The sequence below is a fragment of the Rutidosis leptorrhynchoides genome, chromosome 1, assembly GCF_046630445.1.
Source record: "Rutidosis leptorrhynchoides isolate AG116_Rl617_1_P2 chromosome 1, CSIRO_AGI_Rlap_v1, whole genome shotgun sequence".
Taxonomy (NCBI): Eukaryota; Viridiplantae; Streptophyta; class Magnoliopsida; order Asterales; family Asteraceae; genus Rutidosis; species Rutidosis leptorrhynchoides.
In genome coordinates, this window is record NC_092333.1 from 638,744,866 (window position 1) to 638,763,053 (window position 18,188).

At 37.9% G+C, this 18,188-nt stretch overlaps 1 protein-coding gene across 3 annotated transcripts; it reads left to right on the forward strand.

Annotated features, from left to right (window-relative positions):
- The first annotated feature begins 13,733 nt into the window (after positions 1-13,733).
- On the forward strand, positions 13,734-17,554 carry LOC139885685 (uncharacterized). Of its 3 annotated transcripts, none has more exons than XM_071869437.1 (3): positions 13,750-13,811; positions 16,868-16,945; positions 17,025-17,554. In XM_071869437.1, the coding sequence occupies exon 3, from the start codon at positions 17,027-17,029 to the stop codon at positions 17,381-17,383; it is 357 nt and encodes a 118-aa protein (XP_071725538.1). In that variant the 5' UTR covers positions 13,750-13,811; positions 16,868-16,945; positions 17,025-17,026; the 3' UTR covers positions 17,384-17,554. The 3 variants fall into 3 exon arrangements, with proteins under 3 accessions (XP_071725539.1, XP_071725538.1, XP_071725537.1); XM_071869436.1 differs by having other exon boundaries at positions 13,773-13,811; positions 16,864-16,945; XM_071869438.1 differs by lacking the exon at positions 16,868-16,945 and having other exon boundaries at positions 13,734-13,811.
- The last annotated feature ends 634 nt before the right edge of the window (positions 17,555-18,188 follow it).

The following is an 18,188-nucleotide window of genomic DNA, read 5'->3' on the forward strand; positions in this document are numbered from 1 at the left end:
TAACACTAGTGGATGTTATGAACTCCAACGGACCTTCATGTACCGTTCTCTTGTATACTTGGTTAACCATGGTTGTGCGAATTGTACTTAGCATATTATATTGTGAACTATATGCTAATACTATTGCTAGCTTGATGTGGAACGTGGATAGTAGTTTATGCATGATGGATTTCATGTTGGTTGAGTTGCTAGCTTGTATGTGGTATTGTGTAAGTGTATGCAAGTAAGTAGGTTATATATGATCATGTATAATTATTGCATTCACTAAGCGTTAGCTTACCCCTCTCGTTGTTTATCTTTTAAGTTGTAGGCGAGGATAAAGGGAAGGGGATTGTCGGACACTAGATGTCCTTGATGATGTGCTTGTAGGAGCTTTTGGAAGTTGACCACCTTTTGGGTAGTTTAGTCCCAAACCATGCTCGTTGGGTCGTTTGGTTTATAAACTATCATTGTATTCGGTCAAACTTATATTTACTTAACTAATGGCCTTTGTGCCCTTTTGTAAACATTGGTAATGGTTGTATGGTTTAATGGAACTTGTGATTTGGTCTACATATTTAATTGGCGCGTAAATGTGTATTATAAAAAAAAATAAAAATTTATCGTACGGAGTACGGGTTGGGTTGTTTCAAGTGGTATCAGAGCATGGTCTAAGGGATTTAGGCGACTTGAGATAGGTGCCTAGACTTAGACTTTTATGTGTATGCGCTTTTAGGCGGGACTTGTACGACTTCGGGTCGAATCGGGAATGGTAGTGCGTAGGTTTATATGAACTAACCATGCACTCATTGTTTTGAGTTGTAGTTGGAATCATCAAGCGAGATAGACGTTGTACTAGCAAGTTAATGCGACGTGCTCGTGTAGCAATGACTAGCTACCCTTGCTACGGGTGCAAATCGTGTCAAACGAGCGATGTATGACGATTGTTGAGCGAGATGGGGTGGTATGGTATATATGTGTCATGTCTTTGGTTTCGTTGTTTAATCTTTCCCGTTTTATAGAATGAAGATGAGAAACGGACACGACACCGATAATGGGGGCACGAGCGAGGACCCCGAGTTCACGGCCAAGGTTGAGGCCATCTTTCAACGCCAAAGGGCGGATTTTCTTGTTGATATTAAGAAGATGTTTCTAGACACTGTTGAAGAACAAGTCGTCGATATGGTTAAGGAACAAATTAAAATTGTTCTTCAAGAAGAGAATGTGGGGAGGCGAGACTTTTTCTTTAAGAACTTCAAGGATGCTCAACCTCCTACCTTTGATGGTGAACGGGACCCACTTAAGAGTGCCCGGTTTATCTCCGATATGGAGGGGGCTTTTCGTACATGTGAGTGCCCTAACGATAAAAAGACAAGGTATGGTTGTAGCATGCTAAGAGGTGATGCCAAGCTATGGTGGGATGCAAAGATTCAAGTCTATGGCGAAGAACAATGCATGGACTTTTCTTGGGATGAGTTTAAGGTGGAATTTTTCGAAGAATACCGAACTTCGGCTGATCTCACTAGGCTAAAGGACGAGTTACGTTCCTTGAGGCAAGGGTCGATGGACTTGAACACTCTCAAATCCGTGTTTTTGTCTAAAACTCAATTTTGCCCGGAGTATGTCGGGAACGACAAGATGTTAAAGGAAGATTTTTATCGGATCTTGAATGATAGTTATCAAGAGAAGATAAGTGTGAATGTGGTGAAAAGCTTTGACGAATTGTTTAACATGGCCAAGGGTTTCGAGGCGCTTGTGATGAGGAAGAATAGCCTTACCTTGGGCAAGAAAAAATTTGAAGCTACTAGTCAATCTAATTTTTCTAGCAAGAAGTTTAAGAAAGGCTCCGAGAGTGTGGGGAGTGTGAAGAAAGGTGCTTCGGGGGATTTCCCCTATTCTTGTCATAATTGTGGGCGAAGGGGACATATGGCCCGTGATTGCACCAAACCATCTTCTACTACAAAATTCACTTGTTACAATTGTGGGAAGGAAGGACACAAGAAGACCGAGTGTCCCGAGTTGGTTAATGATCATGTCAAGCGGTTAGAGAAGGCGGCGGGTACGGGCCGGGGTCGAAATTATTTGATGACTAATGATGAAGCTAAACAATCGAACGAAGTTGTCTCAGGTACTTTCTTGGTTAACTCTAAACCGGCCAAGATATTATTTGATAGCGGTGCTAATTTGTCTTTTGTGTCGCCTCGATTTATATCTAAGTTAAATAAACCGCTAGTTAAGTTGAGCCGTCCGGTTGAAGTCGAAATAGCGGATGGCAAGACGGCGCTAGTGGTTGATGTTTGTAAGAATTGTGATGTTGTGTTTGGTACCGAAACGTTTAAAATTGACCTCATTCCGATGACTTTGGGTGAGTTCGATATTGTTGTTGGTATGGATTGGCTCGATTGTTATAGAGCTGATATTGCATGCCATGATAAGTTCATTCGTGTTAGGACCCCAAGTGGGGGAGAGTTGATTATTCATGTCGGTAGACGGAGAAGACTCGTACCATTGTGCACTTATGCAAGGGCACGACGTTTTCGCAAGAGCGGTGCCTTGTTTTATCTTGCTCACGTAGTTGATACTCGTGATGAGCCACCACCTATTCGTAAGATTCCGGTGGTTAACGAATTTGAAGATGTCTTTCCGGATGAATTACCGGGTGTTCCGGAGGAAAGACAAGTCGAATTTCGCATCGAGTTGGTTCCGGGAGCTACTCCCATTGCTAAAACTCCTTATCGTTTAGCGCCGACGGAGATGCAAGAATTACTTAATCAAACCCAAGAGTTGCTTGAGAAGGGTTTCATTCGACCAAGCTCCTCGCCGTGGGGTGCTCCGGTTTTGTTTGTGAAAAAGAAAGATGGAAGCATGCGAATGTGCATCGACTATAGGGAGTTGAATAAAGTGACGATCAAGAATCGTTATCCATTACCTCGGATCGACGATTTATTTGATCAACTCCAAGGTGCCACGTATTTTTCTAAGATCGATTTACGGTCCGGCTATCATCAAGTGCGGGTCCGTGAGGAAGACATCGAGAAAACGGCCTTTCGGACGCGTTACGGGCATTATGAGTTTGTGGTTATGCCTTTTGGTCTCACGAATGCACCGGCGGCATTCATGGATCTAATGAACCGAGTGTGCCAACCTATGTTGGACAAGTCGGTAATCGTGTTCATTGACGACATACTCGTTTATTCCAAGAGTATGAAGGAACATGAACACCATCTACGTGAAGTGTTGAAGACGTTGCGAAGGGAGAAATTGTATGCTAAGTTCTCCAAATGTGAATTTTGGCTAAGGAAAGTTCAATTCCTTGGTCATATTGTGAATCAAGAAGGTATTATGGTAGACCCGGGGAAGATCGAAACGGTGAAAAGTTGGAGTCGATCGACTACGCCTACGAAAATCCGAAGTTTTCTAGGATTGGCCGGTTATTATCGTCGGTTTATTCAAGACTTTTCTAAGATTGCTTCTCCTTTGACGAAGTTGACGAGGAAAAATGTCAAATTTAATTGGGAAAAAGAACAAGAAGTCGCCTTTCAATTGTTGAAAGAAAAGTTATGTCAAGCTCCGGTGTTGGTGTTACCGGAAGGGATTGAAGACATGGTGGTTTATTGTGATGCTTCGTTGAATGGGCTCGGGTGTGTTCTGATGCAAAGAGGTAAAGTCATCGCTTATGCCTCTCGACAATTAAAAGAACACGAAACGAGATACCCGACTCATGATCTTGAGATGGCGGCGGTAGTGCACGCGTTGAAAATTTGGCGCCATTACTTGTATGGTGTCAAGTGTACGATATATTCGGATCACAAAAATTTGAAACATCTTTTCACTCAACGAGATTTGAATTATCGTCAACGTAGATGGATGGACGTGGTGAAAGATTATGATTGCGTGATACTTTATCATCCAGGTAAGGCGAACGTTGTTGCGGACGCCTTGAGTTGAAAGAGTACACATCCGGCGATAAAGGTGGGATCGTTACGTTTGATTATCACTAATGACTTTCTTGAAAAGATGGGTGAAGATCAAATAGAGGCTTATGTTCACAATAAGCACACGGAACGAATCGTTGGCCAATCGAAGTTCATTACAATGGGCTCGCGTGGCTTGTTGTCCTTTCAAGGAAGGGTATGGGTACCTAAGATGGGGGATTACCGGCGAGTGCTACTTGATGAAGCACATAAGTCCAAATATTCCATTCATCCGGGTGCAACGAAAATGTACTATGATTTGAAGAAAGATTATTGGTGGCCCGACATGAAGCGTGACGTGGTTAAGTATGTTGAACAATGCGTCACATGTTTACAAGTCAAAGCCGAACACCAAAAGCCTTACGGTAAGTTACAACCATTGGAAGTCCCGAAATGGAAATGGGAGCACATTACCATGGACTTTATTACCAAGTTACCGAAGACGGCGCGAACCCAATACGATACAATTTGGGTGATTGTTGATAGATTGACGAAGAGTGCCTTGTTTCTTCCCATTCGGGAAACGATATCATCGGAGACTTTAGCTAATTTGTTTATAAAGGAGGTGATATCAAGACATGGGGTTCCGGTATCTATTGTTTCGGATCGAGATACTCGCTTTACATCTCGATTTTGGAACAAGTTTCATGAAGATATGGGTACTCAATTAAAAATGAGCACGGCGTATCATCCTCAAACGGACGGTCAAACCGAGCGTACTAACCAAACGCTAGAGGATATGTTGAGGGTGTGTATTATTGATTTTGGTGGAAGTTGGGACGAGCACTTACCCTTGGTGGAATTCTCATACAATAATAGTTACCACGCTAGTATTGGGATGCCACCATACGAGATGCTCTATGGGCGTAGATGTCGAACTCCCATTTGTTGGGGAGAAGTGGGTCAACGAGAAATCGGAAGTTCCGATTTGGTTTTGGAGACGAATAGTAAAATTGAAATGATTCGGGCTCGACTTAAAGCGGCGCAAGATAGACAAAAGTCTTATGCCGATAAAGGTAGAAGAACGATTGAGTTTCAAGAAGGTGATATGGTGATGCTTAAGGTTTCTCCATGGAAGGGTGTGATTCGGTTTAGAAAGCGAGGAAAGTTAGCTCCTCGGTTTATTGGTCCTTTCAAGGTATTGGCACGTGTTGGTGAGGTTGCTTATCAATTAGAGTTACCCGAAGAACTTGCGGGAATTCATAATACGTTCCATGTTTCCCATCTTCGCAAGTGTCTTGTGGATGACTAGACTTGGGTGCCATTGTATGAGATTACTTTGAATAACAAGTTAGAGTATGCGGAAGAACCGGTTGCAATCCTTGATGAAAAGGTTAAGATGTTGCGGAACAAGGAAGTTAGAACCTTCAAAGTGCAATGGCGACATCGAAAGGGTTCCGAGTTTACATGGGAATCCGAAGAGTTTGCTTTGGTTTATCTTCCGGCTTGTCATGCGGCTTGGATCGCGAGGACGCGCTCCGATCTAAGTGGGGGAGAGTTGTAACATCCCGTTTTTCCCGTACGTGACTAAAGGTACATATTTAACCATTTGTACGTTATGATTCGGAAGCTTATGCGTAATTGTATAGATAAACGTATATATATAATTTATTGTGTGCTAGTTAACATGTGCGTATATAAGTGTACAAATGAGCTTGTGTAGTGTTAGGTCTCGTGAGACTTAGATGTGAGGCTTAGACGTGTATTGGGAACGAGAATGAAGGAATTAGTTGTGGAAACCTTGGAAATTTGACTAACTAGTCGAAGTGGCCAGACCCAGGCGTATGTCGCGCCGCGACAAACGGGTCCGCGCCGCGACCCATCAAGCGTTTCCAGATCAGAACAGGACTTAAGCATGGTGAATTTTACTTTGATTCGTCGCGCCGCGACGTTTAATGCCGCGCCGCGGTAGGCCTGCTGGCCAGGTCCCGATTTTAGGTTAAATTAAGAGATTTTGAGGGGCAAAATGGTAAATGGACGTATAGATCAGATGGGTGCATTAAATCTGGTCCACTAGTTCATTTATTTCATTTTCCTTTTTCATTTTCTTTCAATTTCTCTCCCAAAACTCTAACACCCATTTGGATTCAAAGTGAGATTGAGAGAGGAAGGATTTAGGGTTGATCTTTGGAGCAAGTATTAAAGTTGTTCCTTGTGACTCTAGCTACGTAGTGATAGTCTCGGTAAGTTCTAACTCTAAGTTTCGAGTTTTAATTGATTATGGCTAGGGTATTGGTTAATAGAAGCTTGTATGACCCATTTGGGAGTAAAATGGGTGAATTTGGGTTAGGTTGTTGTAATGAAACCCTAATGGCCATAATCTAGGGTTTTGGCCTTGTAATTGTGAGTTGAAAGTGTTAATGATATTAAAAGCATTAAACATTTGTTAAAATTAAAAGAGATGTCATTTGGGTTATGTTTGACTAGTTTGGATGTGAAAGTGTCAAAATGGGTCAAGAATGTACTAGTTGACCTAGTTTGGGTAAAATGGGTGTAAATTACCCTAGGTGGATGTCAATTGAGGCTAGTAGACTTTAATGCACTAATGTTGGTAACTAAAGTCGAGTCTTGGCCATTAAGAGGGCGGTTGTGATGTAGTTGGGTCATTTAATGCGAATTGAGTCATTAAATGCCCAAGTAATTGTAATGTGGTTAATTCCACTAGTTTATGTATTGAATTGGTACTTAATGTATTAGGTACTTGGCTTTGAGTTTGGAAGCGAATATTCATCATCCTTGTGTCAAGGTGAGTGGAATAATTATGCGTGAACGTATATAATGTATTTATTTGTGTGGTATGAATGTGGAAGTGTCGCGGTGTTCAAGACACCACATTTTAGGTCACGAGTAGTATTGTCGCGGTGCTTAAGACACTACTCATTGTGTAATTGACTTGTGGAATTGTCGCGGTGTTTAAGACACCACAATGTCATGAGAGTGGAAGTGTCGCGGTGATCAAGACACCACTCATTGTATTGAATGAAGTGTGGATTCGTCGCGGTGTTTAAGATGCCACATTGTGTAAGGGTGAGTTAGTCGCGGTGTTTAAGACATCACCCGGGGGACTAGTGATTACGCGGTGTATAAGTAACACTAGTGGATGTTATGAACTCCAACGGACCTTCATGTACCGTTCTCTTGTATACTTGGTTAACCATGGTTGTGCGAATTGTACTTAGCATATTATATTGTGAACTATATGCTAATACTATTGCTAGCTTGATGTGGAACGTGGATAGTAGTTTATGCATGATGGATTTCATGTTGGTTGAGTTGCTAGCTTGTATGTGGTATTGTGTAAGTGTATGCAAGTAAGTAGGTTATATATGATCATGTATAATTATTGCATTCACTAAGCGTTAGCTTACCCCTCTCGTTGTTTATCTTTTTAGTTGCAGGCGAGGATAAAGGGAAGGGGATTGTCGGACACTAGATGTCCTTGATGATGTGCTTGTAGGAGCTTTTGGAAGTTGACCACCTTTTGGGTAGTTTAGTCCCAAACCATGCTCGTTGGGTCGTTTGGTTTATAAACTATCATTGTATTCGGTCAAACTTATATTTACTTAACTAATGGCCTTTGTGCCCTTTTGTAAACATTGGTAATGGTTGTATGGTTTAATGGAACTTGTGATTTGGTCTACATATTTAATTGGCGCGTAAATGTGTATTATAAAAAAAAAAAAATTTATCGTACGGAGTACGGGTTGGGTTGTTTCAAAGAGAGTGTTTGTGTGGGTGAGAAATGAGCTCCAATGGAGTTCTAGATCAGTCTTGATGACCCTAAACCGACCCTAAATGAAAAGACCAAAGTACTCCTCATTTAGAACTTTTAAAAAGGCTGAAAATTGCATCAGACGGGTTCAGCGAGCCGCGCCGAAAGGTGGAGCGCCGCTCCAACCTACAGGTCAGTTTTCAGAAACTTGTTTTGGCCATAACTTTTTGACCGTAGCTCCGTTTTCGATGAATCAAATATCGTTGGAAACGTAATAAGATTTTCTTTCCAATGGTAAGGCTTTGAAACATCAACACAAACTTTATTTGGGGTTGAAAAGATACGTACACACCTTGCCACTTCAGACAACGTCTAGTTTCCTTCGGCGTTCGAGCAAGCAACACGTACACTTCATACACGCATCGTACACCATAAATACATTATGTACAATAAATATTTAGGTCTTACTTGATTCTTGCATAAAAAGTTTTTATGGTGCTTATTTGATGTTAAATACAAGGTTTATAGATGTTATATGATGTTTTTGCATGATTAAGTATGATCAAAACATGTTAAAATCGTGATTTGGAGTTTTAAAACTCAAAACTACTGTTGTTGTTATATGTCGTCACTTACCAGGGTGACGCCAGAGTGATGGTCAACTAACTACGGTGACACCAGAGTAACGGCCATCCGACCGGCTAACACCAGGGCGAGATCTCAACCACTCAGGTGAGAATTTCAGTAAGCGCGCGAAATGCTAATTGCGCTATTTGAGGCTCATACCTGCGTGTAGTGGCTCGTTTTGCATGTAAATGCATGTATAACGTATTGTTATAATTAAATGATGATTTTGATATGCGCGTTGGGTCACTGGCGCGTACCAGTTGTCACACACACGAATGACTTAAATCTGTGAACGGGTCATGTGTAATCTTGACCCATATGATGCGTTTGACTGTTTTAAACTTTGTTATGATTTGGAAGAAAGTATAATAACTTAGTATATGATGTTCTCAAGTGACAAAAGTGGAGGTGAATACTCAATATAAGAACATTGAGTTTTGCTGGTAGTCGGTGAGTGGAACTATCTTTATCGACATGATTATATAGTGACAAGTGTAGTGACCTATGCAATGCTAGTATGATTATATTGTGTAGTGTAGATTGTGACTTGTGTAAGTGATTATATTGACTAGTGCACCCAGTGATATCGTCATGGCGTTGCCTTGGCGGAAGAGATCAACCCTTCCTTCAGGGTGTTGTCTTGACAGAAGTGTGTTGGGTCCAAGTGTTGTTGTTTAGTGATATAGTTCAAATGACGTGTGTATTGCGTCTGGGGGATTATACTAATGATTAGTAGCAGAGACTATCGTAAACTCTAGCGAGATCAACTAGTAGTTGAAGGCCCGATAAGGTCGTCGGTCCTCTTATTGTGCTATGTGATTAGTGACCAGTGCTTTAGATATTGTTCTTGAAGCTTATAGTGATATTCATGTGGTTTTTTCATTCGGTTAGCTTCGTGCTAATCCCCTACATCTTTTCATGCAGGTTGTTGGTATGATTGCATGTTAGTTTATGGGAGAAGATGGATTGCTGATGATATGTTTGATAATTTGATACTCCGATGTTTGGTCTTTGAAGCCGTGTCAACTGTTTTGTATAATATAACACCAGTTTAGTGATTTAATGTAATAATAGTTTGTATTAAATACATAACCGTTGTGATTATTATTAAAAAAAAGTACGTTGTTACATTAACATTTGTAAAACAAACTTACAAAATACTCGATTAACTTTAAACAGATTTTGTTCAATTGATTTTTTATTTAAGACAAATTCACAGTTTTAATACGAATTTATTTACGAATATACACACAATACACCGCACATTGATAGTTGATTTAAAAGGTATGGATTACTTCGTAAGAAATAATTGTGATGAGGTCGGGCATAATAGATATTTTACACGTTGACAATTACCAAACACGAGCTACCCAATTAAGTTTATTGTACTCCGTACAACTTTTATGCAATGATTGAAAAACTACGAGTTGTTTCAAGTAATGACGTGCAATGTGCGTATACAAATTGAGTCAACAAGATAATAGACCTTGTTGGCTTGTTAAACTGGATCAATTAGATAAAATAAATAACGACGGAACATTCAACGGTAAATTTTCTGCAAGTGTAATAAATGTCAGACAAAATTACATCAGGAGTCCATGTAATTTGTTTAAAATTGCTAACTAGTATATAAGTTTTTTGGACTTGTGGAGTCCTTGAGCATTTCAAAGTCGTGTGGGAAGTCCAAATGACTAAGGACTGTTAAACAATCATGTTAATTCAAGTGGTACCAATGGGCTTTTGGCCTAGCGGTATTAAGACCGTTTGTAACGGGAACCCGGCGACGGCGTGACAGCCTAGGTGGCAGCCGGCCACGCCCCACCATCTCCAGTATCGGCGCGTGGCAAGGGGCGGGGGAGAGGGGCAGCGCGAGTGTGTGTGGCCTGGCAACGCGTTTGGCGACGGGCGTGGGAGGGGAAGGATGGACAGGTGCCAAGCATCGATTGGTTTGCTTTTTTGACCTCACGTTGTTTTGAAGAAAAATTGGAAGAACAGAGACATGGGAAAGAAGAGAGAAACAGGGAAGATGATGAGGTTTTGAAGAGAAGATGGAGAAGATAAGGTTTTGATACGAAGTATTATTTATTAATATTTAATATTTAATATTTAATATTATTTATTATATGGAGGATAATAATAAAGTGGAGTATAAAATTGGGACTGTATCATACGAAGTAGTATACGGAGTATAATTTTAAGGTTTTTTACATATAAATAATATAAAACAAATTAATAAAACACAAAAAAATAAAAATAAAATGCCAACTCAGCATTCCACTAACCCACACCACAAACCCACACCACCACTACTTCACACAAACAACCTACACGTCCTAGTCATCAAAAAGTAACACACGCCCCCAACTCACGCCCTCTACCGTTACGAATGGTCTAAGAGAAACCATCAATCTTAAAGTTTTGAGTTTAGATTATGTCATGGACTTTGTTGTTAAAAAAAATTGTCAAGAGGTAAAATATACATGTTGGTATCTAGTATCTACACTACATTTTTTTCTTCATCATATTTTAACACTTACTTTATTTTTGACACCTTAAAATATAAATAATTTGATATGTTTTTGACACATATAATTGTTACAGCGTTTGACACTTAAAATATTAAAAAAATAAAAAATAAAAAATAAAAAATAAAAAACTCATTACACTTAAAAGTGTCAAAAAGTTGGTAACACTAAAAAATTTAACATCGTATTTATTCACACTTCATATTTTTAACACCATATATTCAACGCTTTTTATTTCGTAACATTTATAGGTGTCAAAAACATGTTAATTTATAACTATGTTAAAGTGTAAAAAATAATTGAAGTGTTAAGAAATGAACCTTTATTTGTAGTGTTAGTTAGAATAAACAATATTAAAAAAGTTTCAAAAAACAGAAGTCGGACTATGTGGTGGCTCCTAACAAAATTAAAGTCAAGAATATACAAGTAGATCTTGAGAAGAACCAATAAGGAAGATTGATTGGTTCAATTGGCTTGCAAACTCTGAGATATTCAGATCTTTACATGGCATTATGTTCGGCTTATGTGTGCCCGCTCCTCAATCCTCATCCATTATGGGCATATTGCCCTCATTTCACTTCAAAATTGTTAGTCAACGTATTTTCCAAAGCAGAGCGGTTCGTTTTCTAGGCCAAATGAGACAGAAGGATGGGTTACTCGCCGAAGCCGCCAACTATATGTTAGCCGCTAGACGCTTGCGGATCCTTTTAGCAGTTTAAGCCGTTTATATTCGTTTGTGTATTATCTATTTGTGTTCATTCTTGAGCTACATTTGCTATATTATACGCCGTAATATGTAGTTCTCACTTTACTCAATAAAATTCCAATCCTGTTTAAAAAATAAACTTGGCACAAGACATATGTTCATATTCATACATGTCTTAAAAAGCAAAAACTATTAGCATATGGTTAGAACGGTTGAGAGATGCAACATATGACAATGACATAAATCATAATCATCGTATTAGTTTCATTGAAGACTTTAAAATTTCGTGGGTAACATTTTGTCAGGAATACGAACAAACAACCTTTTCTTTTCACTACTTTTTACTCCAAAGTTTTAACTTGTATATTTTCTACTTTTTGTTAGGAATGGACCGAGTTATCTGGGAGGCAATGCATGTTGTGCAAGCCATTAAAACATTATAGCTAGGGTAAAACCAAATAGTTAGGTAACTTGTCTACCTGAAAAACATTATTTTAGAAAAAAAAAAAAAAAAAATTGCGCATATTCTAATCATATAATTCAATCTGTCAATAGAGTAAAAGCTTTTGTTAAAAAAAAGAAGCTAATTAGAGCAATGACAATCATAAGAAAACCGCCTCTATTTCTAAAAGGGCTGGTCACTTCGTTCGGGTAAGTAATTGAAGGAGTAGTGTCAGTGTTTTTTGTTTTGCTCGGTCTTCAGTAAAATAATACTCGGTATCATCTTTAAAAGAGTGATTACCTCTCTAGTGGTAAAGAGTTTATTTCTATAGCTGAAAATACCTAAGACCATCTTTAACAGTGATGGGCGTTTTGGCGTGTTGTTGAGTGACGTGTTGGGTGATGTGTTAAAATCTGATTGAAAGTTGAGTGAAAAAGGGGATAAAAATTAATCAAAAAAGAAAAATAAGCCAATCAAAAATCAGCACCCCACATTTTGTTCCCGTGCTTGAAGCACCTAGCACATGGCTAGTACGCCACCACTAATAGTCGTGTTGGTGATTTTGGCCTTAAGCACGCTTGTAACACGGATTGTTACTCATGGTCAGTCTCAAGTTCAAATCCAATGAGTTAAAAAATAATTCGTTGCGGTCACGAAAATTCTACCGCGGCAATTCCGGACTATCCGCAAAACTGACAATCACCTTAAGATTAGTCGTCGGTTTACAAAGTGGGTCAAGGTACCCATGTTAATTAAGAAAAAAAATCAATATCCAAAACCGCACATTTTTACGCTGTACTCTACAAGATAACATCATATATAAAAGCCTACAACTAAGGGTATTGAGTGTCATATCAATAATACACTATTTTATACTAGTATAACTTTATAGTGCATTTAGTTTACGAAATATACTTAAATATACTTGAAGGGTGTGTTTGGATGAAAGTAGCTGGAGCTGGAGCTTATGAGATAGAGCTGGAGCTGGAGCTTATTTTTTAAGCTGGTAGCTGGAGCTTATTATTTTTTATAAGTGTTTGGTAAACTAGCTGGAGCTTATTTTGCAGTTCATAAGCTCTACTTTTTTTCATAGGGTGTGTTTGGGTGACGAGCTTGTTGGAGCTTATGAGAGCTTATAGGAGCTTGAGCTTATGATTTTAATAAGCTTCAAGTCATAAGCTTCGTTTGGTAGAGAAAAAAGTAGAGCTTATGAAAATCATAAGCTCTGAAAAAATAAGCTACCTTTGGTTGCTTATGAAAAAAAGTAGAGCTTATGAACTGGAAAATAAGCTCCAGCTAGTTTACCAAACACTTATAAAAAATAATAAGCTCCAGCTACCAGCTTAAAAAATAAGCTCCAGCTCTAGCTCATAAGCTCCAACTCCAGCTACAAGCTCCAGCTCCAGCTACTTTCATCCAAACACACCCATAAGCTACTAAAAGTAGCTTATTTTTTCAGAGCTTATGATTTTCATAAGCTCTACTTTTTTTCTCTACCAAACGAAGCTTATGACTTGGAGCTTATTAAAATCATAAGCTCAAGCTCCTATAAACTCCCATAAGCTCTAACAAGTTCGTCACCCAAACACACCCGAAGTTGAATTTTATCACAGGAATTGGATTTTTAAAAATTTGAATTCATTTGGGTAAAGAGATTAATTGATTGATTGGGCCTTACTGTAAGATGGGCTTTATTTTTGGGCCTACTGTACTATTAGATTTAGTACTTGGACTGGATCTAGCCCAATTTTTCGGCTACTGTAAACAAAAGAGTACAAATCGTTGAATACTGCTTGCTGCATCTCCTCTGATTGTTCACCCCTAATCGAAAGCTATTCATCTGCAGGTACGCACCGTGAAATTTGTATTTGTGATGTTTATAATTGTGACTGTGACTGTGATTGTGATTGTAAATGTGTTAATTGCCATGGATTTTAGTTCTATCGATTCATGATTTTTTGGTGTGTTCGGATGAAAATATCTACTTCGTACGGCAACTGTTTGATATGATTTGTTTGAGAAACATTTGAAATTTAATTTACTTGAATCTTAATTGGGTGAAAGTTATAATATTTTCTTCTTTTGTACTAATTTTTTGTTGAACGAATTTATTATTGCACCACAACTGTTTGATGAAATGACTAGGAGAAAATTTGGTCTAAAAATGCTGAAAGAGGGATTAAAAATGGAAACAATTAAAAATCGAGGAATCGGAACATTAATTAGAAAAGGATGGAGTAGCATAGTTACACAATTATGAAGACTCAGCTGCTAAACACTGTATTGTCACCATTTATATATACTAGTTTAAACTTTATTAAGCCAAATACCATTTGAAAGTTCATCCGTATAGTACCATAGATCGTTTAAAGAACAGGCTTTAACGTTGTAAGTAGGTTTTGATTCCCTTTACCCTCACTGTAGGTCTACAAATAATCCAACTTCTGAATGACATTTAAACTGATATCTACTGATGAGAAATGTGTACTCTTCAAGGCGAGATCTCTCTCTTAAACACAATTAGTTATTTCATTATTTGTATGATATTAGTATACTAACTAGTTCATTTAGTTTATTCATATTCAGTGGCTTGCAAATGGGAAAAAAAATCATTTACTCTAACTATAAAGTACAAACAATGAAGTGAAAGTTGTCTCAAAGTGTTTTCCAGTGTATTTGGGGCTTTATATGACATGTACTTGCTACGTCTTTCAGCTGCTTATCAAGTTTGATTTCTGCTTTTTTTCTGCTGTTAGTAAACTGTTCAGGGATGTTTTTTGGTCCATGTATCGTGCTGTTTTTCTGCAGTTTTTTTTTTGCATCAGAAGTTTGCACTTCTCTTTTGAGATTTCAATTATGCATCTTTTCTTCTATTTCTACTGCGTTTAACATCCTTTTGGGACGGCCAGAGAGGTCCTTCTAGAAGCATTATCTCTACCTTCGGGTAGGGGTATGACTGTCTACATCTTACCTCCTCCATACCCCGCATTAGTGGGATTGGGTAATGTTGATGTTGATAACATCCTCTCTAGAGGTTCTATTACTCAAGAACTTTTTTATGTTCTTATGTGTTTCTAGCCTTGGGATCTTTCTATCTTAAGAATTTGTTGATTCTTGTGATTTATGGTTTTGATTTATTCGCACTTCTATTGTAATTTTAAATGACTTTAAGATCCTTAAACACTCGAATAATAAAATATCTGCAAAAGTTAGGGAACAGTTAAGAACTTGCATTAAATAACAGGGCCTTTTGTGTAAATGTGTAACAAATAAGTACATGTGTGTATATTAGTGTCATTTTGCTGCAAGATTTGGATGATCTTGTTGTAACTTAATTCATTCTTTCCATACCTTAATTTTTTTGTAATCGGTTACTGGTACTGTATCTCACCTTGTAACTCAAAAACACTGCTGATATTTTATGTTTTTATGCGGTTAATTTCTTATGGGGTCCTAATTGGGTTTGTTTTTTTGGTGAGTTTATTGTCGATTTCATTCCGTGTTTTTAATTTCTATTTTCTTTGACTTAATCTAAATTTGCTGAAAAAGATGGAGTAGCATGTTTAAGTTAGCTATTAGTACAAAGTTATTTATCATGGACTAGTGAGGTGGATTAAGAACTGCGAATGCTTAGAAGGAATGGTAAGTGGTAAAATAGATGCGCTATTGAAGATTAAATTTGGCCCCCTCTTACATTTTGTAGGGCGTTCCCATTTTCAGCTTTTTTTAGTAGATTTTAATTTAATCCCAAATGATAACAATATATAGTGTTGGTCATGTTAACACGAAACTCATTGTTGTCTCAGGATCTATATTGTCGTGCTAAAGAACTTGGTTCTTGTGATTTTTGGAATTGATAATGTGGGGCTGTGTTTTTACGGTTATCATCGTGTTTTGTGTTCATTTCCGCAACCGCATAGAGACTATTATATCTATACTTTCTTTTGTCTTTGAGCTCTGATACATATTATATTATTATTAAGGAATAAATTACAAATTAACTTATCATCTAATAGTCTCTTTAGGATGTTATAAATTAGAATAGTAAATATTCTTATTAAGGACTTTTTAATTAGTCTTGGGAAGCAACTTAAAAATATATTATTTGTGATCTTATATCAAATAAGAGAGTTGGTTTACCTCTCGAAAGTAAACCATTGGAGGGCCAATTGACCTATTGAACATCATTTACCTATCTTATTTATTTGTTTATTATATTAAAATGTAGACAGTCATATGGTCGTATGTATGGAAAAGCTATAAATTGTGTTTTGGTCTAAATTTGATTGTTGACATGGAGTTATGTGTTTTATTATTAAAGTTAAGATGGGCTGGATTACGTTGCACACATGGAATTGTGACCTGTACGTAATTTACTTGATTGGTAAGTGAATGCTTATAACTTTATAAGGTTACATGTGAGTTCTTATTTGCTGCAGTTATAACACAATATAATTCCTCTTTAGTAAATTTTCCATTTTCGTTGCAACATAAATGAGAATTGCGCTATTAGTATCATGCTAGCTTCTTACTTTTGAGCTTCAATATAGGTATCTACTGTGGCTGATGTTTTTTATTGTGTTGATAATTTTCTTCTATTTTTTCTTTGATGCTTCTGTTTTTACATGTTGCTGGTGCAACAAGCGAAAGCCTTTAGCATTTTCTTAGAACTGATCATCATTTTGGTCAGATTTAGTAGTTGAAATGCGTTAATTTGGGCTGTGTTGGTATCTCTAAAAGTTGCAATTGGTCAAACTGAAAACATTACATGATACAGGAACGGGTCAAATTAGTCATTCAAACATTATCACTGCATAATGTATTCAGCTATTTTTATTAAGTATTATTACCATGTTTTTATTTGATGTGTCAATGATGAATGATTATATTTTGTTTAGATAGATCAATGGACCAAAAGTGCTTGCGGGTCAAACCTAAGCAAAAGGCGAAAATGCCACATTTCATCTGGAACCATATTAAGTATTAACACTTTTGATCTGTTACCAAACAACCCATCTGACAAATGTATGATTATTGATTTGATATTCTTTTTAAACAGATATGGTAATTCCTCCACCAGTCAAGGCTCAAAGAATCACAAAGTATCTGAAACCATATCTATTGAAAATGCACTTCTCAAACAATTACGTAAGTGCCCAAGTGATTCATGCACCAACTGCAACCGTTGCCTCTGCTGCAAGCTCACAGGAAAAGGCGCTTCGAGAAGCCTGGACACAAGCACACCAAAGCACTAGAGATGTTGCTGCGGCTGCCAAAATCGGGAAGCTTTTAGGTGAAAGGTTGCTACGTAAAGACATACCAGCCGTATCGGTTGTCTACAAAAAAGATCAAAGATATCATGGTAAGGTTAAAGCTGTAGTAGATTCTATAAGGGAGGCAGGTGTCAAACTGCTTTGAGTTGTGTTGTTTTTTTATTATCATAAAATGAAAAACAATCGGATTATCTAAGTCTGCGGGTCAGTTAACTATTGACAAGATTATCGTTTGAATCCTAAATGCACCAACGGTAGGTTATGCGGACTGTTTTTTTTTTTTTTTTAATATGATTTATTGCAAGATTCATAGACATGCTTTTGTTGGTTGTTGGTACGGTTAGTCTCGTCAGCTTAACTATTGATAAATATAATAGTGTTAGGAAGATGAGGGAATTTTAGGTTTTTATATCGGTATGGGTCTTTTCATGCTATCTTTACTCGATATTAGACCGTTCTTAAACCTGGCTGTGATATCAGAGACAGGCTGTGATATCAGAGACACAGACAAATGATACACTTTTTAGTGACAAAGGGGTTTTTGATTGTGATTGTATTTGACGTTCATTAACCCTAAAGGTCAAGTATTTGTAGTGTGATGTGTTAAAATCCTTCAAAAACCAACGTCGGGTTAACCTGCGTTAGATCCGTCACTTAATTCCTAATGCTGGGCTAACCCGCGTCTGATCCGTTACTCAATTCCAGCTCATCTTGCGGGAGCCATTCAACACTGCATTGCAAGCTGCCTTGTGGAATTACATAAGCTAATACATCAATGTACAACTGACATTTGAGTTGAATGGGTCAGATTTTGCTGAATATGTAAGCAAGTGTGTTGAAAAGTGACCAAACACAGTTGGCTAGCCGCCGAGCCGGTATGTTTGAAAAATCTTGGTGGTTCGTTTATCCATATACTTTTGGTTCGTTACCCACCGTGTGCAGACCTCCAG